At 48.6% G+C, this 23,510-nt stretch overlaps 5 protein-coding genes across 5 annotated transcripts; 4 read left to right on the top strand and 1 right to left on the bottom strand.

Annotated features, from left to right (window-relative positions):
• Window positions 1–2,574: 2,574 nt before the first annotated feature.
• On the bottom strand, window positions 2,575–5,189 carry AO090003001079 (F-box and WD domain protein; the record flags this gene model as incomplete). Its single annotated transcript, XM_023235161.1, has 4 exons — window positions 2,575–2,694; window positions 3,229–4,319; window positions 4,578–4,883; window positions 4,994–5,189. The coding sequence occupies 4 exons, from the start codon at window positions 5,187–5,189 to the stop codon at window positions 2,575–2,577; spliced, it is 1,713 nt and encodes a 570-aa protein (XP_023090206.1).
• Window positions 5,190–8,929: 3,740 nt separating this feature from the next.
• Window positions 8,930–12,146, top strand: AO090003001078 (Rho family guanine nucleotide exchange factor CDC24; the record flags this gene model as incomplete). Its single annotated transcript, XM_001820126.1, has 4 exons — window positions 8,930–9,904; window positions 9,969–10,217; window positions 10,562–10,748; window positions 10,807–12,146. 4 exons carry the CDS (start codon window positions 8,930–8,932, stop codon window positions 12,144–12,146), a joined length of 2,751 nt encoding a protein of 916 aa, XP_001820178.1.
• Window positions 12,147–13,717: 1,571 nt separating this feature from the next.
• AO090003001077 (pyridoxal phosphate-dependent aminotransferase) lies at window positions 13,718–15,484 on the top strand (the record flags this gene model as incomplete). Its single annotated transcript, XM_001820125.3, has 4 exons — window positions 13,718–13,799; window positions 13,973–14,448; window positions 14,542–14,827; window positions 14,880–15,484. 4 exons carry the CDS (start codon window positions 13,718–13,720, stop codon window positions 15,482–15,484), a joined length of 1,449 nt encoding a protein of 482 aa, XP_001820177.1.
• Window positions 15,485–15,828: 344 nt separating this feature from the next.
• On the top strand, window positions 15,829–17,058 carry AO090003001076 (DUF4129 domain-containing protein; the record flags this gene model as incomplete). The annotated part of the gene is made up of 1 exon (XM_023235160.1): window positions 15,829–17,058. The coding sequence occupies one exon, from the start codon at window positions 15,829–15,831 to the stop codon at window positions 17,056–17,058; it is 1,230 nt and encodes a 409-aa protein (XP_023090205.1).
• Window positions 17,059–17,429: 371 nt separating this feature from the next.
• AO090003001075 (sucrase/ferredoxin-like domain-containing protein) lies at window positions 17,430–18,581 on the top strand (the record flags this gene model as incomplete). Its single annotated transcript, XM_001820123.3, has 2 exons — window positions 17,430–17,783; window positions 17,865–18,581. The coding sequence occupies 2 exons, from the start codon at window positions 17,430–17,432 to the stop codon at window positions 18,579–18,581; spliced, it is 1,071 nt and encodes a 356-aa protein (XP_001820175.1).
• Between the last annotated feature and the right edge of the window lie 4,929 nt (window positions 18,582–23,510).

The following is a 23,510-nucleotide window of genomic DNA, read 5'->3' as shown; positions in this document are numbered from 1 at the left end:
TCCCAATCAGACCGTCACGGCTTTATGACGATGATGATATCCTAAACTTCTCCTTGTTCAACCTCAAGCCACCCAATATCGGTTGAGTTCACTTCATCCTGCCGATAATTTCTTCATTGTACATATTAATGTTTTTTCACTCTGGGTATATATTGGTTCGGTTTTGATCCCTCTTGTTGTTTATATTCTAAGGGACTTGATAAATGTATATGTACTATTCGAAGCGCGCGATTCAGTGATGCTCATACCTCCTACAGTACGGACTTTAACGAACCTCGCAAACACTTACTTCGGCAGGTAGTTCTTTCCCTCCAACTCACTTTAGTGCTGCACCTTCTCAATTGGACTTGAGAGCAAGTTGGAAGGCACGGTGACATTCAAATCCCGTGTTCACAAGTCACTTAGTGCCTTTCGTTGACTACATATGCCAGTTCTCAGATCTGTCATGCCTCAGAATGGATCTGCGATGTCACTCTCCTTTAACCAGTCCGGACTCTGCCCTGCGGCGGGGGGGAGCGGTATTCAACCCGGCATCGACCAGAGAGTCATCTGGATCGAGTCCAAGCGATGCAAGCTCAATATATAATGCCGCGAGGGTAAGCTCAGGTTTGGAAGACCTTGTGCCTAGGTCGAGTGGTACCCTTAATAGCAGAATGGCAGCCAACATGGCAATGTTTGTCGCTCCCACGTCCGAGTACACGGCAGGTCGTTCATCAAAGCCGAATACATCTGAAAGCCATATACTGCCGAAAAATGACGTACAACGAGTGGACATGCCGATTCCAGAGGAGTCACCAGAAGTAGACCGGCTGGGTCAACAGCGACACCGCAAAACGGCGAGTGTCAATGATGCAGATGCAAAAGTGAGAGCTTCCAGATGGCTGGGAAGTGTAGTGTCCCCTGCGAGTCCGATTCTACCCACGTACCCACCACCGGTAAGGATGCCCACACCTCCGGGACTTCCATCTTTCGGCACCGAAGAGGCAGTCCGTTCCTCTGCACGGTTTCCTGTCCATTCAGCACCGAGCAATGGGCAATCCCAGCACCGTGACCGTTACAGCAACGCTGCTGATAGCAATAGGGTCGAATCCTACGGGGAGTCATTTCGAAGATTCTTTGGTATCTCTTCAACCTCTTCCACTCGGCCTAATAGGCGAGGATGCACTGCTGTGAGGGCAGTTGATAGCGCTGTGGTCCAAGGGCGCTTCCCCCAGAGGCATAGTGCCCATGGAGTTGGTGCGAATGGTAGATTAAACGAACATCCATTTCATCGAAGGAACCTTTCTATGGCTCAGTGTGGTCACATTGACGAGGGTGACGGCTCCGCTATCCAGACTAGACCATTAGGCACGGAGCATTGTTTCCATATCAAGCGGCAGAACTCAATCCACCGAGACCACATACCTAGTTCCTGTCCACAATACCTACCAAGCAGGATCTCACGCCGGCAAAGCTGCTCGGTGACCACTCAATCAGCAACAACCTCTGCTAGTCCCGCAGATAGACGTCCCTTAGAGCCAGGGGCGAGGAGGACTCCGGTGGTGGACATGCCCGCTCTACTAGCTTCCGAACCCCCCGGCTGTTCCCTCACACAAACACGATCAACAGCGGAGCCTTCTGTCCATGAAGGATGTATCATGCTTGAGAGCCAACATGGTCGTTGGTTACAGGCCTCAAAGATTGTTAATTCGTTTTTATGCTGCTGTCTGGAAGCCAGGAATGAGCAGGATACCATTGTGTACGTGAACACTGCCTCTAATGACACATATGCTACTGCAAGGAGCCAGGTCTCGGACGACAGCGCGGCTCACTTGGGTGCCAGGGAGGGCATAGTGCAGGAGTTTGGGCGTTATTGCTCGGACATGTGGACGTCGTTTCAAGCTTTTATCTCCTCTCGAAATTATGGATCCTCCACATGGTTAGAACAGACCCAGGAGCCCCTTTAACGGCTGACGCGATTTGTGGTTTTGGATATCAGGCGTTGTGTAAGCCATATGGTTCACTCAGGAAACCTTTTCCACGGCCATAAAAGATGTAACGGATATTGGATTATCGGTACACGCTGGTCTGTATTCATCAGGGTCCACTATTGTTATACTTCTTTGTGAAGTAACCCTTTAGAGAGCTGTGGATGATAATGTCGATTCGATGAAAGAAAAGGGAGGTTTCTACGCCACCTTTTTACTATATTCTTAGCTAAGAGATCCATGGCTTGAAGGCTAGTCATACGAGTTTCCATATTTGATACTGCAAAGATATGAACCGGTCAACTCCGTTACTCCTCAATGCAATAATGCTCGGAAAACGGTAGACGTTTTATAGTAAACAACAAGTTCAAAGACATTCCATATGACGCTCATGATGAGTTCAGAAAGTTTTCATCGAAATCGTAGACCCTAATATTCACATGCAATAATGAACATCGATAACAATATCCAATTGGGCTAAATAGAGACCAAGAATGGGAGAAGAAAGAGAAAGGATGCTAATATAGAATGGAGAATAAAAAGCCCCAAGACCGACGTCATGTCGGTAACTGCATATGCAGAAGTCCAAAAGAAAAAAAGTAAATTGTTAAAGCCCTGTAAAGAATTGAGAAGCCTCCTTTATCTCTTCGTCGTCGTCCGCAAAGTCCCATACCACTATCCTTGGGTCCTGGGTGGCACAGACGATTTTCCGCGCGTCGAATTGGACCTTAAAGACCCTGGAGGATGGCGGGTTGTTACCATTGTTATTATTGTTATTGTTGTTATTGTTGTTATTATTATTTGCACGGGCTTGCTGGTTTCGCGCTGCGTGATGATGGTGATTGTGGTGCGTCGCTCCTGGAGCTTGCACAACTGGTGGATGCTGTTGAAGCTGAGGGGTGAAAGGATGATTTGTTGCTGGGCCGGCAGCCGGGTTGGGCGGTCGAACTCTCTGAGCTTGCTGGGCAAAGGCGTTTCGTGGATTACGAGGAGGAGCTTCATCATCGGTATCCTCTCCGTTGATTTGCTTCAAAGTTTTCACATGAGACAGTGGTTGGCTGACGACCCAGGCGCCATCTCTGTCCTTCTTCCAGACAAGCACTAATTCGTCATACGAACCAGAGACAATTCTAGCCCACTTACTTCCGCCTCCTCCTGGTGGGATATGAGCACCCAGAGCCTTGATATCCTTTGGGTTTCTGGAACCAGCCGTGTTTTGGTGGTGGCCGGCACGTCTGAGAGCTCTTGGACCGTAGTCTACAGCTTCGTCAGAGCGTCGAGCATCACGGAACTCGTTATCAACAGCCAGAGCTTCCATCTTCATAGCCTCTTCAGCTCCTGGTGGGTCGCCAAAGCCAGCTTGGACGGTTCTTACTAAGTCGGCGTGACCAGATAAACAAGCAACCTCCGCACCGGAGCTGTGATCGAAGATGCGAACGGAGTCATCATTACTTCCGCTAATGATACGCCGGCCATCAAACTGGACGCATGCGATACCTTTCTCGTGGCCCACAAGGGTCTTCTTGCAGATACCACTGCGGATGTTCCAGATCTTGATTAACCGGTCACCTGAAGCGGAAATAATCTCATCTTCGCTTATCTGGATAGCATTAACTGCAGCGCCGTGCCCTGCGATCGTCATTAAAAGAGAGTACGGAGCTAGGCTTCGGATTTGACGCTTAGCTAGCTCTGTTTCTGTAATAGGGGAAGGAAGCTCGCTTATATCAACGATGTGCGCTGGAAACATAACCCCAGATCCATGATGGACCACAGGATATTCTTTGTCACCGGGCATTAGCTCACGCCGATTCCAAACCTTTATCAACCTATCTTTAGAACATGTGACAAGATAACGCTCATCAAATCTGAGGTTTAACACAGAGTCCTGATGAGCGGGTGCAATCTCTTTGAGTTTCTCACCAGTGGAAAATCGCCACATGATGACGCTCTTGTCGCTGCTCCCAGTCATGATAATGTCCTCAGAGGGTCGGGGATCGAATTGGAGACAGAGCACCGATTTGGAGTGGCCCACAAGAGGGCGATAACGCAGTCTCTGCGTATCTATATTCCAAACTCGGACAGTCCTATCTCGACTACCACTCACCAGCCAATTCCCCCAGAATTGGATTGAATATATACATTCTTTGTGGCACTCCGCCAAGTGCTCAGGGTGGGGAATCTGGAATTTTGTGAGGCGACCTCTATTCCAATTCTCTTCCAGTCGTCTACGTTGCTTATAGAGATGAAGCCAGTTAATTCTGACACCACCATTGGGCATCCGCAGCAAAATAGAGGATTTTGGGGACGACTGAGCTGATGATGGCATGGGTCCAGGCGTGGTGCGAGAGAGCTCTGTCTGAGTCTCTCGAATGCTGCTCGAGCGTAACTGGTGTTCAGAGGAAGTTGACCCGCTCTGGTCATTTGCAACATCGCTCATGAGGTGATCACCCTCAGTATCAGCCTCCGCAGAGGTTTGTTGTCCATCTTGCCGCCCGATTATGTAACTGCCCACATATCCTGTCGAACGCGAGTCTAACCAGCATGGAGGTACGCGTTTCTTATTCTTCGGTTCTCCATCATCTGTATCGGCGTTCCTTAAGCGGGATTTACGAAGACTCGGGGACGAAAGTTTGGATTGTCTTTCCTCAAACGAACGGATTGCATCAATATCAACGCGCCAGCCTTCATCGATATACTTTCCTCGCCACAGACCAGAGTCAATTATACGGCCCCGCCAGGCACGAGATGCCAATGAAGCTGTCAAGAGAGTCTTGGGCTCAAGGTAGGAGAAGATCTCGGAGGTGATCTCGGGGGGGAGCTTGACAACGGGATCCATGTGCAACACAGGCGCAAGGCGGTCGACAACCGCGGCCACGGTAGAAGTGGGTAGTGTGCGTAATAAACTGTAGGCAATCTCTATACATGATGAATAGTAAGCATCAATGCCGACAAATAAAAGGCGGAAGACATCAGTTTGGCCGTTCAGAGACGCGAACGGCGCTGGCTGGCGGGAAGGTTCAACGCACCAGCCCTATCTTCTTCGCTATTCGCTAGAAGCCAATCGGGGAGAGGCATCACATCATCCGAGGGCAGGTCCGCAAGTTCCTTGTCCACCTGGCTTCTAGTTTCGTCCGAGTAACCCTCGTCTAGTCTGTAAGGTGCAGGTAATGAGGGGGCGGTGAGGTCGGGGGAATAATTGGCGGCGGTAGTCTCTCCAGCCATGAGTCCTTTCGTCACAGCAACAAGAGGGTCGAGGTGCAGCAGTCAGATCCACCTTTTTGCTGAACTGACACGGGGGGTGCCCCAGGCCTCAGCTCACTCGGCGCGCAGCTTAGCTGATGTTGTTTGTCTTCTTACTTGGCAGCAAAACAGGCGGATATTGGACTGCTTGTGTCCCTGTAAGTCGACCGCGTCACGCTTTCAAGTGCAAGCATGAACGAGACTTATATCGAAACTTAGCATTGAAGGGCCTTAGAGACGGTGATTAAACGCCATATTGAAAGAAGTTGGGGCAGGGACTGTCGTCAGAGAGCGTTGGCGGCGGATTGATAGGTGACTTGACTATCGATACCCAACCGGGTTTAGTCAGACTTACACAGGTTGTTGTTTGTTTCTTCCAAGTACGGTACGGGTCACGTCAGATTTTTAGTTTCTTGAGTACGGCTGGGGTATTTACCAGGCCAGGAAGGAAGCAAACATTACCTACTCTGATAGAAGATTCGACCTTGAAATCCATACCTACTACATATGTATGTACATACTAGTAGTATGGAAAGCAAGATTACCTTCCACTTTCGGTACCGCTGTACTGTATCTAGAACATCAAGGTTACCTTCCTGGTCCAATATTTTCCTGATTATAGATACACCCGATCTAGATACTGGTACTTCATACTTCAGGCTCTTCTCCAGAAAACGTGCAGCGGTATCCCTTCCAACACTGCAGCTACACCGACGAACCTGTACGTGTACTTCCTCTGTGACAGCTAAGCCTCTCAGAAACCAGGCCGAGGGTTCAAGCATCCAGTAATACAACTTGCTTAGTTTTATGTAGCGGTGAAAACTTGTTAGGATTGAGAATGTAACCTTCATCGCTCTCTTTGCTGATATAACCCAGTATATCCTAAACCCTTTCACAGGTCCGATTCTTGTTGGCCAAGAGTTAGACTCGATTACTTCGGTATGTACCACCATCAACTGTCAAGAATGGTTAACGAGCAATCCCCAAAGGATCCAGATTTGACGACCTTCTTTCTCTTCACCGGTCCACATAACCTTGTGGATTGGTTGTGTACGTTTAAGTACCAGTAGGAGCGATGGCGCAATCTCAATTTAATCCATAGCCGACATGGAACTCCATAGATTATCATTACTTGAAACAGCTAGGTTCCTTGAGACTAGTGGGTATACCCATTCTGGAGTTGCTAACGAGAGCAGGATACCAAGATGAATTAGCAAGCCACGGTTACAATATGCTTGTTCCAGGTTCCATCCAGATTATCTGGAGAAACTTCAGGAATGTACAGGGCTGAGTCAGCAATGACTAGACAACCAATTAATGACTACATATGATCGCCGTATACTTAGTGCCTACCTTCCTATTCACTATATAGGGGAAAAGATAATTGAATAATAGTCCAACTGCTACTTAGGGTCCAAACCTGCCCGGCTCAAGGTCATATAGTCTTGCAAGGCTAGATATACTAATTAGTTAATTTTGATCAGCTTCGTCCCAGGGGCATTCATATCCAATGTTCTATTATTCTCACACCTGGCGCGTGACGGGCAATGTCATGTTGGTTGCTCTTGCTTGCTATACATACATAGTCTGAGTGGAATAGACTGTTATTGTCTTATAGGGCTAAGCAACACCTAACAAATGCTCCTTCAGTGGAGAACAGCCACTGCCAGGAGGGAAGAAGATCAAACTAACTCTCAGGGAGATAACCGTGTTGTACTTTTGACAGCACTTCAAAGCTTCATGAATATACTGTTGTGAACTTCCTTGTGAATCATAGACAAATGCGACTAATTCTGGTGATTCACATGAATCCTCGAGTCGGGCCTGAGAGATAGTCCGCTGTCCAATAGGTTAGGGCTGAACGGAATATACTTACAACCATCAATTTTATTCTATTCTATTTATATTTTTTCATCTCGCCCCGGCGCCCCTTCCTTGCCCCATTCTGCAGGAGTAGAGGAAGACCTTTTAATATTTCCTTTTTCTTTTTACACAATTAAGTATGAAAAATCAAAGATTAAGTAGAAGTAGGGGGGACAGAAAGAAGAAGAAAAAAAAAAAGAAAACATCATGTTGGGGGGTGCAGTATCATCACACCAGGATCGAACGATGACAGCGGCTGTAAAAGTCTTGTTTACTAGTAACTGAACCCCCACTCCGTAATAAAACGCACCCAAAGTAGTTGATACTTCGGCAGGGGAAATCATAATATGACCCGTGCCTAATTATCGCGCTAGTTCAGACTAGTCAAAATCTCAAACACTTCATGTAAGAGATGAGTCTTCATGCAACCCGATGTGCATCCGACATTCATGCCCCAGCCCCTACTGTCGGTTGTTTGGAAAACCTGGGAAGAGTTTAGTCACGGAATCTTTAACCCAACCCCGGTTCTTGCATTGGTCTCGAGGGATTGATTGATTCCCTACTCCGTACATCCGCACCAAGTTTGAAATTCACCCACCATACGGAGTACCAATGATTTCTTTTTTATTTTGGGGGCTGATGAGAAATCAAGGTCATATTTAGCCCCCTTGTTCTATAATAAATGTGCTTCATGTATCTGAATCAGAGTACTACTGGTCAGTACAATGTTGAAGTATGTGCTAAACCTAACCACTACAGCGTAAGTTATGTAGTATACTTCATCCTGTACATACTTTCCCAGTAGATACAACATACATACTTCCCGTTGTACAGCAGACTAACTGACTTGGGCACTAGTCCATCACTGTTCAAATGCCCTTTGGCCCCTCCACTCCACCTCTCTTGTGCTTCCCCCCTCCCCTTATGCCCCCTTTCAAATCACTGAACCATTGAACATTCACCAGCCAACCTAAGGAGCCCGACGCGCGCTACCCCGATCTGGCAAGTGAACCACCTCATTTCCTTACTGGCTGGTGGCCTGGACTCTCACTCACTGCACTCACACTCTCTTTCTCGCGCGCTCGCTCGCTCGCTCTTCTTCCTCCCTCTTATGTCTCCTTTCTCTTGCCATCCTTCATACTGATCGATCTTGATGGTTCTTTCTTTCTTTCCTGCCTTTTTCTCCTCTGCGCCTTGCACTCCTTCACCAGTTTTCAATTTTACTATTTAACTATAAGCCTTACACCAGAAGACGGCTCTTGATCCTTTCCTTCTGGTTTTCTATTACGCTTGCCTGGTTGCAGCGGCAAACCCCACACTCACCCTTTCTATCTTTGAACCCTCCCAAATTTCCTGGTCTTTGGAGGCTGTTGCCAGCAAGGGCCAGAAATTTTGACCTTCAGGTAAAAAAAAGATCAAAAAAGCCAAAAAAAAAGCCAAAAAGGAAAATTCAAAGAAAACCTAGAAAAGACAATCGCTCGATCCCCTTGACTAGGGTATTTATACACCTGACATATTTATTCTCTTTTTCTTTTTCTTTTTTTTTTTTTTTTTTTTCATTTTTCTAAAACCAAACCTACTGAAAGGTCGAGACACGGAACCGTCGTTTGACTCAGCTTTAGGGATAGTTAACGTACCACTATCTCCACTCACTCCTTAGCTGCTCGCTTGCGCCATCCATCCCGCATCGGTCCACCGGCTCGCAATCTGTAATCCATGCTCGACGTGATTCTTGTACAACCACATCTATCGTCGCTATCCACTCACTCCCTTTGTTAGTCTGCTGCGCAGATTTGAACCATCTTCCCCATAAAGCTGTCGGTGTTTCCCCGCACGGTCCCAGTCGGCCGACAGTCGAAATGGCGGAGACCGCAGTCATGACAAGCGGTCCTATCGCCGAGGACAATATCATCAACCGCCGCGGCGGTGAGTCGATCTATCAGAGCTGCGTCAATCTCAAAAAGCGCCTCGCGGAACTCCCGAACTTCGAATCGCACCTGCGAGAGATGGATGAGGAGGATCTCGCACAGGGAAACACTGACCCTGTGGCGTCACTATGGAATTGCCTTCGGGAAGGTTACCCCTTGTTGACCATCTACAACGCCTCAAGCCCTGAAGAGGTCCTCGAGGTCGACCCTGAAAAGGTCCCCGAAGCAAAACGTCCCAAGGCTGCCACCTTCAAATTCCTACAGGCATCCCTCAAAGAGTTGGGCTTTCCTCAACAAGACTGCTTCCTAATCACCGACTTGTATGGTGAGAGCACAACCGGCTTTATCAAAGTGATCAAGATGGTGAATCGTGTGTTGGACATTTTAGAAATGCAGGGTCAGCTGAAGCGAACATCCGATGTCTCATCCCGCGCCCCGGAGAAAGGAACTGTGAAACTTACCAAGAGGGAGCACATCCTTAAGGAGTTGTTGGAGACGGAGCGCGACTATGTCCACCATCTTCAAAATCTACAATTACTCAAGAAAGAGCTGGAGGAGACTGGGGCTCTTACCGGCGACCCTAGCCACCAAATATTTTTGAACTTAAACAATCTCCTTGATTTCGCCCAACGATTCTTGATTCGCATTGAGCAGCATTATGCCTTGCCGGAAGAGAGGCAAAACTGGGGCGAGTTGTTTATCCAGCACGAGGATGCTTTCCGGCAGTATGAACCGTTTATCGCCAATCAAATGCGTTGCGACGAAGTCTGCCTGAAGGAATGGGACAGAATCCATGCAGCCCCTAGGACTGTTGACTTGAGGCAGATGGTGGCTCAACCTTCAACACTTAATGGGTTCTTTGTCAAGCCTTTTCAACGTCTGACCAAATATCCTTTGATGCTTTCCGTGAGTGTTCTGTGTCATCCTCATAGCCATTGTCCGTCGCGACGTACTAAATTTTTTTTCCCAGGAACTCCGCAAGCAGACCGAAAACCCAGAGTTGCAGACGGACATTACCCGTGCCATCGACTCCATTCAGTCTGTCCTTGATTCTGCAAACGATGCTATCGACAAAGAACACCTGGCTTCGGCATTCACAGAGCTAGACGAACGAGTAGACGATTGGAAGTCGCTTAAAATAGAATCATTTGGTGACCTGCTTCGCTTCGGCACATTTACCGTTTTGAAGGGAGACAATGGCAAGGATTCAGAAAGAGAGGTTTGTTCCCTCCCAGACACTAGTTTGATATTTCCGGCCTGTGAGCTCCATTCATCTTACCCAACCTGCCTTACTACCATGCTGTTCTCTTATGACACTTTCTGGTCCATGAAATGCCTCGCAAGAACAGTCATGTTAGCTAGAAATCTGACATGTACATGGTTGCCACAAAATTGGCTACAAGACACACAGATCAGAACACCCCACCCCTCATCATCTGGTCAGGCTCATGTGTCCAGATCTAACATCAAAGATCACTTCGGGTCCCAGGGGAAAAAAACAAGAAAAACAAAAATTCCACTGTGGAGCAAATGATTGCTGACTTGTCCCTTTTCTGAGTCTAGTACCACATCTACCTTTTCGAACGTATCCTTCTCTGCTGCAAAGATATCAATCCGAACAAGCAGAAAACGAAACTGATTGTCGGCAAAGATAAACCAGCTACTACTGTGAAAGGAAAACCACGGTTGCAGCTTAAGGGTCGCATTTACATGGCAAACGTAACGGATATAGCTTGCTATCAAAAGCCAGGTACGAGACTATATTCGATTCTCAAAAATACTTGTGCTGGGTTGACACTGTTTTACAGGTTCTTATCGTATCCAAATTTTTTGGAAAGGTGACCCGGGCGTAGTGGACAACTTTATCATACGCTATCAAAATGAAGATGCCATGCGCAAATGGTATAGGGACATTGACAACCAACGAGCAATTCAAGCAGAACACCGCAGCGCACGGAATACCGGTACATCGGAGACAGAATTCACGTACATGAGGAACATGGCGAATATGCCCAATCCGTACCTTGAACATGATGCCGATGAACAAGCAACTAAGGAGGCTGGCTTCTTCTCCGAATTTCCTATGAGTCGCAATGCATCAAGCACTAGTCTCCGGACACGGTCCGCAACCGGTGGTAGTGGTGGTTCAGGCCCGCCCCTGTCAAATAAGTTTCGCTTCCCAATGCCAGACCCGAACCTTTCTGTGCATACACAGTTCCCCGGTGGTAGTATGTCCCCAGCCGAGCGAAACGGTAACTCATACTTTTCGCCTGTTGCCGAAACTCCGTCCACAAGGTCAAGCTCGCAGTCTACTGCTGGTTATTCGTACGGCCGTCAGCCGACTCCAGGCAGTACATGGAACGAAGAGCCCAATCGGTATACCGCACCTGCGTTGTCTCGCGGCGTTTCTAGAGATGGCTCGAACTCGAATCCCTATTTCAGCGGTGCACCCAATGGGCGAGGCGCTCAGCGTCCTTCACTACCTCCTATGTCTGGCACTTCTAATGGCATGGCACAGCGGATGCGTTCTGCGAGTAGCCCAGATATACACCACCACAACCCCGAATCGCGTCGGTATATGGGCGCACACACAATGCAGACGGTCGACAACGTGCCCGTTCCACCGATCCCTGCTCACATGGCCAGCATGAAGGCGCCTGTTAATAGAAGTCAAGCCAATTCACCAACCAACACCAGTCTACCTAGCCGAAACGGAAATGTTCCCAACGGACAAAACACGCATTTCCATGAACCCCAGTACTCTGAATCTCGAATGACTCAGCCTGTGTCAGATCAGCCTACATCCCCTCTCAGCCAAGAACCAGAGGAGGAGCCTCTCATGCCGACCCAACTCAAAGCGAAGGTTAATTTCGATGATAACTACGTCACTCTAGTGATTGCCAGCAACATCATGTTCCGCTCGCTCACAGACCGAGTGGATGCGAAATTGGCCCGGTTCACCAATCGATCAATAGGCAGCAAATCGGTCAGGCTACGCTACCGCGACGAGGATGGAGATTTCGTCACCATTGACAGCGATGAGGCCGTCCAATTGGCGTTTATGGAATGGCGGGAGCAACATCGTGACATGCTTTCCAGAGGCCAAGTTGGAGAGATTCAACTCTATTGCCAAGCAGTTGAGAACTAGACGCAATGCAACCGAGGTGGAGCGCTCTTTATCCTGTTTTTACTATACTCTTCTTCTTCTCTTCTCGTCCTCTTTGCTTCACTTATTATTATTTTTCCCCCTTTTGTTTTGCTGTTTGAAATTCCCCCTTTCGCTCTGGTTGTCTACGGAGATGGAAGGAAAAGAAGGGGCGTCTATTAAGAAGTTGCCGGCGTTGTCATCAGGTTCTCTACAACTCATTTCCAACTGGATTGGCTTGAGACTATTGAGGAGCCATTGTTTCATCCATGAACAAAGGGGAAGAGAAAGGGCTGGTTTCATTTTTCCTTCATACTTTGTTTCTCATTATCCATCTTCCATTCTCTTCATTTTTTTTCTTTTCTTCTAACCTATATGGGGTGTTTTACCGGAAGCCGATTTATGTTTATCTTCATCTTGACCATGTGCATTTTATCCGGAGCTCGCTTGTCGGGTGAGATGCTTACGACGACTGACTTTGTTTATTCTTGTTCGGGCCCCTTCCGTCCCTATTCGCGGGCAATGACTGCATGATGTACGTATACCGCTGTTCCATCGAACAGACCAGTTTCCAGCTTATAAGAGATGAGATGTATAGTGAACTTGTATTCCCACGGCTGGCTCTTCTGTTGGACTTGGTCGCGGGTTTGAGCGCTATTTTGTGTTGGGCTTTCTGTGTTTCGGCTCGGTTTGGGTGGGTTGGTATAGACTAGGCGAATTGTTTAATTCTAAGAGTTAATAGGAAAGATTTTCCCAGGACAAGTGATGTATACGACATTGCCTGCGAGCACTCCGTTCTATCCGTACATACTGTACATAGTATATATACGTAGTAACTATAGCCACCCATCGGATGGAATCCGAAGGAGCCCCACCGGCTTCTTACGTTCCCCCCTGGTCGGGACCCAATCCAGACCGTCGGCACCTCGACCGCTTTTTCAGATCCGATCCAAACGGACTTCCGTGCCGATACTCTTCCGTCGAAGGCAGGAAGTATGTAGGGAATAATAATAGTAACAATAACCACAGGATACGGGGCAATACTGTTGGTTGAGGCATTTCCAGCCTTTGTTGAAGTGGTACGCTCAGTGCTGATGGTGATCGACCCTCCAGCGGCGAATAGGGGCCCAACGGCCTTGGAACGATTGTGTTTTATATTGAGGGATTATCAGGTGCGGGATATAATTTCGCCCTTCCTTTTTCGTCATTGGTTCGAACGTTAGTACTTTGGGGTTGGGCTGAGTCTCGAAAGTCAAAATTGGAGGTAACAAAACAAGAGAGGGTGAGAGTGATGCCTGAAAAAGAGAGCCTTAAAACCATTCCATTTGCCGTGCGCTTTCTTTTCCTCTCTCGTCATATTCACAGCGCTTGACGCGGTCGATACCGTGACAGATTGTCACCTATCTTGACGTCTCTTTCCTTTTTCCCTTTGCTTTCTTTTTCTTCTACGTATAGATCGCACGCATCCTTGGCGTCCTTGATTTTATACTTACGAGAAAGCCAAGAAACGTATCAATCTGCTAAACTATTTTTATCCTCCATATCAACTCTGATATTGTTGCCAAGCAGCAAATATGTCGTTCTCTGGCCGCCGCGTGAGCATTTTGCGCCCTTCCAACAGGCGATTCTCCCTAGGCAAGGAGTTGTCGGAGAATGGTGCGTTGTTCTTCTATGCAAGTTTTTGATTGGAGTTGCACGTTTGCGATCGGCAACGTTGTAGAACCTGCGGAATGAGGGGTACAACAAACGAGAAAAAAAAAGAGAGAAAAAAAAGTCAATCAATCATAACACACATTTTCACTGACAAACACACCTTCCTTTGTATACAGAACTTCGATCGGAAACCCATCGTCAATTCCGAAGCGCTCACGAAGGTCACCGTCCTCACGCCGGCCTCGATGCCTCGCGTGCCTCGACAGGTGTTGTCTGGTGTACAGAACGTGCGACAGAACACGGTTACGCAGAGAATCCTTCCGAATGGGCAAATCTGGGTCAAGGAGCTCCCGAAGCCGACGATGAGATCGAAGGCAGTTTCCCTCGCCCCACGAGCATTCCCATCACCTCTGCTGCTCGTGAGTACGGCCCCACGGCCGGTATCAAGCCCCTCCGCGCTGCTGTCGCTCGGTTGTACAATGAGCATTACCGCCAGGGCAAAGAGAGCCAGTACACTTGGGAGAATGTCTGCATTGTGCCCGGTGGACGCGCGGGTCTGATTCGAATTGCAGCCATTCTGGGCAATTCGTACCTTTCCTTCCCCATTCCCGACTACTCTGCGTACTCAGAGATGTTGACTTTGTTCAAGAATGTACGTGCGGGGTCACTCGTAGACTTCTGAGTAGCGCAGTCTACAAGCAGGGTCCTTGATCTGTGTCGCGATAGCTCACAAATTATCTTTTAGATCGCGCCCATCCCCATTCCCCTCTCCCAGAACGACCATTATCATATCCACCCTGACAAGATCGCCGAAGAAATTGCCCGTGGTACCCAGGTCCTCCTAACTTCGAACCCTCGTAACCCGACCGGACACTTTGTTTCCAGCGAGGAGCTGGCTAAGATCCAGGACATCTGTAGGGATCGGGCGACGCTGATTTTGGATGAATTTTATGGAGGCTACAACTACACCACCGACTGTGACGGCACAACTCTCAGTGGTGCTACGAATGTGGAGGATGTCAACCAAGACGGTGGGCCAAGACTCCCAAGCTATAGATGCTTTTCTCATGCTAACCCTGACAGATGTGTTGCTCATCGACGGTCTGACCAAGCGTTTCCGTCTGCCTGGTTGGCGTATCGCCTGGATTGTCGGCCCCAAGGAATTTGTTGACGCCCTGGGCTCAGCTGGTTCCTACCTGGATGGAGGTGCCAACGTACCGTTCCAGGAGGCTGCCATTCCCATGCTCGAGCCGTCCCTTGTACGCGCCGAGATGAAGGCTCTTCAATATCATTTCCGTGAAAAGAGAGACTTCGTTGTGAAGCGTCTGACTGAGATTGGATTCCGTATTAAGGATGTTCCTCAGGCCACATTCTATATTTGGCTTGATCTGACTGCCTTGGAACCTCCTCTTCCCGCAGAGGCTAACATCTCCGACGGTCTGAATTTCTTCAACGCCCTTCTTTCCGAGAAGGTTATTGTGGTGCCCGGTATTTTCTTCGATCTGAACCCTGCCAAGAGAAGAGACCTGTTTGACAGCCCCTGCCATCACTTCGTCCGTCTGAGCTACGGGCCTAAGATGGATGTGCTGAAGAAGGGCCTGGACGGCATTGAAAGAGTTATCCGCCGGGCTCGTGGAGAGGCTCTCAAAGCGCAATGGGAGGACGAGGTAGCAATTGCTGACGACTAAGAGATCAGTCGAGCGGATCCGTGCACATGCATATATAGATTTATCGCTACTAGTATATTTTATGAAAAGAGGTCATTGTACATGCAAAACCCGTGTTGTTCTTTCTCTCCACCCCCATATTAAATGGCGATGCTTTTGTACTAAACGTAGGGAGTAGAGCCCTAATATAACACTCTCCTATAGACACGGCCCCTTTATGGTTGGGCTCCGTCTTGCACGTGACCCCACTCTCGGTCGGCTTCTCCGCCAGCGACCCCCAGTTAAACTACTTCCTTTCATGATCATAGACGGTCGAGGCAGCGACGAGCCCAGGCTGCGATGCGCAATATGGTGCGCTCGATATTATGGCCTGGAATTTCTATCGCATCCTCAACTACACTATCTTTATCGTTCTCTCCGTCATCCTCTTCTGTCTTATAGTTCTGACCCCGGCCGACGCGATCTACCAGTGCTACGTAACCTCGCGACTCACGAACATTTTTATTATCAGTGGTGGCTACATCGTGACTTTTATATTAGCGGCGCTGATATATGCAACGCGGATCTATACCAATCGCAGTGCCTTAGCTGGAATCCCCAAAGCATGGATCCCAATCGAGAAGGAAGATGTCGGAAAGAGTGTGCGACGGCTGGTGGTTGAAGGTCTTGCTCGCAGCGCTATTGTTGCTTATCAAGCTAGGCCACGGGACACAGCTGCAGATGGAGATACCTTTGCCGACTACCCCATGCTCTTGATAGACTGCGACCGCCCGCCGTGGGGCTCTGTCGAACACCCCGGATGGTCTTCTCCTGCATCCCCCGATTTGCCCGACCTGCCGTACCGAACGGTCATTCAGGAACTTCCAAACCTGATCGAAGCTAAAGCGGTCTCGCTCGCTCCCCCTGACCCCTTTTTGACAGCGACCCGCTCGTTTGACCCCTCCTCTCCTGGCGCCGAACAATCAATCCCGGACACACGAGTGGTGGATATCTTACGGCGACCGGTGTCGATGGGTCTGAGGGAATATTTGCAACATCTTGCTAGCCTGAACGTCATTCAGCCACCCGAGATTGGAGCAGAATTCATCGCACTATATGAACGCGCGCGCTTCTCGTCGCGCGAGCTTCACGAAACCGAGTTTCGGGATCTGATGCACATATTTGCCGGGCTTCTAAGAGGGATGAAGTCGCTTGATACGCACATTATGGATGATATATATGCTGAAGGCTCTCGCGGCGATAGCGAGTCTGTCATTGGACCTTCAGACGAGGAAGGGGAAACTGATACGATGGATTTCCACGATGACAGCGAGGCGTTCTCTCGAGGCCGGAGCAACAGTTTACAACCTTCGAATGCATCGACATGGGAGGGTCGCTCCACTTACGCTGCATCGGGAAATCAGAGTTATAGGTCTCCTGTTTGGTCCAGAAACGTTGACCCGCATCGGCTGGCGACGCCCCGAACGCCATCGATGCGATCGCTTAGGCGGGTACAGTCTAATGCGTCGGGCAGTTCTGGAGGAAGTGTTATTCGTTTGGTAGATACCCATGGGCCAACTGATTTGCCCTACGCGATTAATTTTAATAGAACGTGAAACCTTTTGGGATAACCCAATTGGATTGCAATAGTGAACCGCGCTTTCCTTTCTCTTTCTCTTTTAATCGAATAGAGAGAAACAATAAATAAACGTATAATACATCTCTTCGGCCTTTATTCTCCCCAGTAATGAACAGTAGTTACTAATATCTCCATATGGGATTCCAAACGGATGACCTGATGCGGAGGGGAGATTGATAATAAATAGCCAATCAGGACATGGGCTATTCGCAACCTGTCGGGCAGATCGGAAAGGATTCCGTCCTTGGCATTAGTGATTGATAAGATCTGCTTTTTCCAGAATGGTAACTGTGTCACTCCGACCTCTTTCTTTTTCTTTTTTTCTTTCCCCATATCCCCCCCAACACTATGCAGGCACTCTGGCGACGCGGCACATCTCTCTTCTCAACACCATCGGGGTCCCCCAAAGACTCCGGGGCTGCCGAAGAATTCCGGACAGCTTCAACCCCCGACAAGCTATTCACCAAGGTCGACCCCGCCGTCGACGGAGAAGAATGTCTCCACGACTGCGCTACATGTACCGTTCGGTACCCGGCTAAGTTCGATGTGGATCAGGAAGACACCCTATATGGAAATGTCAACGGATGGTCAACACATCTGCTCGTCGCGACCGGGAAAACAGATTGGGTACGAGATGTAGCGGACGAAGAGGGCAGTGTGATGGAAGCGATTGAGAAGGGCGGGCTCGAGCCGAGTAACGGGGTAAGTTTCTATCGATCACTACTAATACTACTACTACCATCTCGATCTCGTCACACGTACAATACTAACGAACAAAATCAGAAATTGAAACTATCGGCCTCCAACATGCCCGTTCCGGACGAATACCACCACCACGACACAGGAAAGCAACCAACAACCGTCCTGCTCCTACCCAGCTTCACCATCGTGGACCACGTCACGCCAGCCCTGGCCCCAGACCTGATCAAATACATCGTTAATTCCGCACCCACAACCACCACACCCCTGGGAGCTATCCCGGAGCCGGTATCCATACCTGAATCGGAGGACCAGACACAACAACCACCCATCTCAGACCTCTTATCGCAGACGCCCCTCCGCTCGCGCCCCTGTCCTCATGCTGCGGTGATCCTCCTCTGTTCTCAGCGCACGCGAGACGCCCGCTGCGGCCAGTCTGCGCCGCTCCTCCGCAAAGAATTTGAACGCCATTTGCGTCCGCTGGGACTGTATCGTGACCTTGATGATGAGCGACCCGGTGGTGTTGGTATCTACTTCATCAGCCACGTTGGGGGTCACAAGTATTCTGCGAATGTGATTGTGTACCGCCGTCGCGATTTGGAGTGGTATCGCAAGCAGGACAGTAAAGAGGAGACATCGGCGGAGGGAGAGGAAGGTGCGGCGCAGGGTATTTGGCTGGCGCGCGTTCGTCCGGAGGACTGTGAGAATATTATCCGGTATACGGTGTTGAAGGGGAAGGTGGTGAAGCCGGAGCAGATTAGAGGAGGCTTTGATCGGGAACGGGGGGTGATGAGTTGGTAGTTGGGTTGGTTTTGATTTTGGTCGGTGAACTGTCGATACAGTACATATATACATCGGGTTACGGGTATGGATATAAATGTGTGATGTCAGTTATATGGTATATGAATAGACTTATGTATGTTCCACTGATATGTTCATTTAGCGGACAGTTGATTCATGGAGCTATGCGATTGGATATTGTAAACTGTCGTATACTCTGATGGTCTCGGCAGATAAGATTATATACATACTGCGCTGGATATACCCCAGTACGATGTTTAAATTGACTACGAACGTTGGCATTCTAGGTTATGTAAGTAGGATAAGGGAATTATCACGCCAAAGTGATTTATCCCGAGCACTCAAGGCGACGATGAAAGTACAAGAGGCATCAGCCCTGCGCTTGGTACAAGGAAATCTCTTTTAGTCAAAGTCTAAGCCAATGGCGCAAATGAACCTTCACTCAGAAAGCTCCTTCGGTTAGTAAAAGGACAGACATCGTCAAACCCTCATATCATGAGGGACAGATCCCGACACCGTGCATTATCCCTGAAGTGAGGAATAGGCAGAGGGATCCCAGGCAAACCAGATCGACAATCACCAGACAGAGACACCAGGAAACAGAGAAGAGAGACAGGGTTTGTTGGTACAGAGATCCATACATTGTCCTCTTCTTGAGCAGATAGTTCAATGCCTGGAGCCTTCTGAGTCGCAAGCATGTATCTCCTAGGTCCATCGTGTGTCATTTGTACCCAGCCTCTAAACCAGGAATTGCTTGGTTTGTCGGGAATCTGCCACTTTCTTGTGGTGTATTTGTTATGCGTTTACTCCGTATCGCAATTCGCTCTTGAAGGTCCATCGCGTACTGATCGTATTAGTCGCCATGTCGAGGTTACCCTAGTTCTCCATGTCTACATGGCCAATACTGCTCGAGGGCTATGCCAATTAAAGACATGGGACAGGTAATGGATCAGCGGAGATGCTCGGTGTATGAAATGAGGTGGATATTGAGATCTGTTAAACTCCGTTAATACCTATCGAGGTCTAGACACAAAATGTCAGCACATCGAGTTGTTCATTAGATAGGAACTAAACGAGGTGCTTGTCCTTGACCCATTGCCCGGCACAGAGTATACCCGCTTGAATCTAGACATGTTGTTTTCGGGATAATCGCTTTCTATGCCATCGCGTTCACTAAGGGCCAGAAAATTGTACGAGATGATAGAACCATATGCTAGTTCCATCCGTCCGGAGTCGTTGTGTATTTAGGTACCTGCCACATCAGGAAAATGGTCCATGGGAAAACGCATCGTCCATAGAGGCGACGCGGCGGAGACTAGTATTTGAGTCTAATCATCCACAAGGACGGAGCATATGCCATTGATATTTGCCCCAGAACGTATAACGCTTTCGTTTAAAATTGCCCAAATTAGTATAGTGATCGTTCTTGGTTCTTTGAACTGATGTAGTACTTCATTTTGAGCTAGTGACTGGATTTGCATTTGCCTACGAACAACGGGGGCTCTATGGACGGATATGCGCATGTTGGACATTGACCTTAGGGGTTTCTATTCGAGGCCGGGGATTCCGGCGTATCGGAATGGAAAACTACCGAGGATGAAGATTTATTAGCAAGATGGAGAACACGAGAGGACCAAGATAAATGACTAATGCTTCCTTTCTGATTGGCCAGTTGTTCCCATCTTCTTACCTAAGACCAAGTGTCAATCCTCCCATAATTATCCCAATCCAGAAAGTGTGGTAGGGTGTGTGGCACTGTGTGCAGTACAGATTAGAAGTCGTCGTAGAACATCGAACTAGGCTTCCCTAGGGTAGTACTACTAAATTAGTCTCAAGAGCGCTGGAATACTCCAGCACCAGTACGCCGTACGTAAAGGATCCACTTCCGGAGATACAGGAGAAACAACAACCCTTTGAAAGGCTTTTGCATTTGCACTCCAGTGGGCCCTCCGTTATTGGTCGGGAGACACGAACTGGTTGGGTTGGGTTCTTGACCCACTTTGTCGGTGTTGATCTTCCATTTCATTTCCAACCCACAGAGGGAAATGAAAATGAAACTTGGATGACAATGACTACCCACGGATATACCATGTTCTTTGTAGACCACTGTTCATGATCTTTTCTTCCACTAGGCCGAGAAAGGCAATAATTGTTTCGGTGTGCTTGACTGACTGTATCATATTGAAAGCCTGGGAGAGAGAGTTCATTCCGGTCAACCTTATTGGGTTTTTCCGTGGAGATGGAGCTTGAGGTTGATTTGTGATGTGTTCGTTGCATCTCGGTGACTTGGTTGACGACCGTATGTCCCCTGGTAGGTAGCGGCATTGTACATAGGCCTGTCTGCCTGTACGCCTCTCTTGTATAGGTACGACACGCTACTGGGAAAAATCACGGTCAGCTCAACGTAGTTGCGTATGCTCTGCGCACACACACACACACACACACACACACACACACACACACACACACACACACACACACACACACACACACACACACACACACACACACACAATCAGACTTCACCCCAGAGAGAACAAAGTCACCGCCACAAGCCCCACAGCTAAAATGAGCCGTCATTCTCCACATAACCAGAGAAAGAAATGTCGCGGGTGAGAGAATAGGATGAGCCGCTAATTCCCCGATGGGCAGTCTTCTAGCTAGTTTCCCGCGCGTCTGTCAATTGATTTGGCGCTCCACTGTCAGATAGACTGGTCTAGATAGGGAGATCGTCCGGATGATCGTCGTTAGTGACGCCGAAAGAAGAATAGGATCTGTTCTTTTCTAGACTGTCAAGCTAGGTTGCAGACGGCAGGTTGAAGGTGTTTGTTATTCTCTCAGTGTCAGTGGGGGAACTAAGATAGTGCATCAGGAATTGATTACATGCGAGTGTTGGCTTTCATGTTCTGATATACTTCCAAGACAGGATCAGTGACTGATGCATGTCTCGGTGAATGCTGACTGCATGATACAGCGCGGTACAGTACACCCCAATCGAAGACCGTGGGAGGCAAAAAAGGCAACCAGACATAAATCACCCGCAGCATGCATTCCTTGGGCCGACAATTCCCAATGAGGAGGCAACTGCAGGCGGTTAGGGAATTTTCTACGGGCGCCCGAACTGTTGGGAAACCTTACCACTCCAAGTAGGGAACGTCAAATTCAAAATAGGTAGGAGGTGATGTTTGTACCTTGGAACAGGGTGGGTTATGTGACGGTTCCCTTGAAGTCAATTCTGCACCGGCCACTGTATGTCCTGTTCTCTCGTCGAAGATACTGTCGTAGTAGTGGTACGGTGTCTACCTCAGACCCCTTCTTGGTCCAAGCTCCTAGGTTACTTTGGTTTCTTCTCTTGAGTACGGAGTAGAAAAATATGATATGACCAGTGACCCTTCTAAGTCACTTAGTACCCCTGACCGTCGTGTTCTAGTGCCTCGCGGGAAGGCGGGTTGGGTTGCTCCGTGGAAGACCGGAATAACTCCCATGTCCTTCGTGAGAAGGGGTTGATATGCCTTTTCTGTTGGTTGGGTGAGGTTTCGGGTCGGGAGGGTGGTACGGGGGTCCCTGTATTCAATATATATCGCTTTCGTGTTCGGATAGCCGTGTCCGATAGTCAGACTGACGAGCCAAAGAATACCTTGCTTTCTATCTGAAGCACCTTAGACTGCGTCCATGTCTACTTGGAAAGTCCGTATTGTATCATGTTGTACCCACGGATAAGTAGTCCACGGCGGTTTAAAGCAGGGTGAAAGAGTAGACGTATCAACCCCGCAGTCGAGGCGCCAAGGTAGAATACATAAGTTTAACAAAGACATTCATCTTGTGATGACCAGGGATTCATGTCGTCGTCGTCGTCATCCAATGCAGTCATGGCTGCTAGATCCCGGTGTAATCCCCGATAGCTAGTGGGTTAGTGTGTTACTAGCTGCTTCATCTCGGTACCAAAGCTCAACTAAAAGGAGGATATCGGGACCAGCGACTTAGTGCAGGGACTAAGTGGCCCCGACTCAAGTAGGAGCCTAGGAGGTGCTGTTCTGCTGTAACATATGGAGACCTCTCTGTCCTCGGTAATTTCACAGGGACTAACTAACTAAAATTGACCCGCATTAGTCATCTCCCCTGGTCGAATGAGTGGGTAGAGCCTGACTAAAATAGTAAAGAAGTGGAATAGCCGCTCGGAAACCAAGGATTTTGCCTCGGAAACTATATCCACGACGATCTGATTGCTCGCTTTCCGACAGTTGCGCCCCTTTACTTTCCAGGGATTGCTCTTATCTTGATTTACACTCTGTAGTTGTGGCCTGACCAAAGGGAAAACCGGTTAACGGTGCAGGTATGTAGGGTCGATCCTTTTTTCGACATGCAGGTGGCGGTGGCATCGAATAGTGTGTTGTTCAAGAAGTTTGACGGCCTTTGGTCCAGGAGCACTAGCTCGCGTTAGTTCTATACATATCGAGATGTTCAGAGACCTGAATGGACCTGCCTTCACACGCTATCTGAGTGGAGTCACCGACCGTTCTGACTGTCGATCCTTGGCTGACGTTGGCAGCAAATGGGACTGACTCTCAAAACGAGCATGGGATTACCATCAACCATCCCAATAAGATGAAAACCCCACTAGCCACTGAGTGGTAGGAATTTACTCCTGTGTCGTGCTTCAGGCTTCAGCACGTTAGTCGATAGTTTGTCGTTGATACTGATACTAGTTGGGTGCAAAAAGGGCAAAACACGCAATGACAGGTGGGGTTCCCGATTGCTGCCTTAGGCACATATTAGATGCTCGTCCAGGAAGAGGGAGAGAGTTCTCGAATTAGTTAGACCTCAGTAAATACACCAGACCCATCTCCATCTCGTCGACAAGGGGCGAAATCTTTAGCCCCAGTTCACTGCAAGATTGACAATGTAGACTAACACGTATCACAAAGATAG

Source organism: Aspergillus oryzae, chromosome 2 (assembly GCF_000184455.2).
Source record: "Aspergillus oryzae RIB40 DNA, chromosome 2".
Taxonomy (NCBI): Eukaryota; Fungi; Ascomycota; class Eurotiomycetes; order Eurotiales; family Aspergillaceae; genus Aspergillus; species Aspergillus oryzae.
This window is presented reverse-complemented; position numbering and strand designations above follow the sequence as displayed.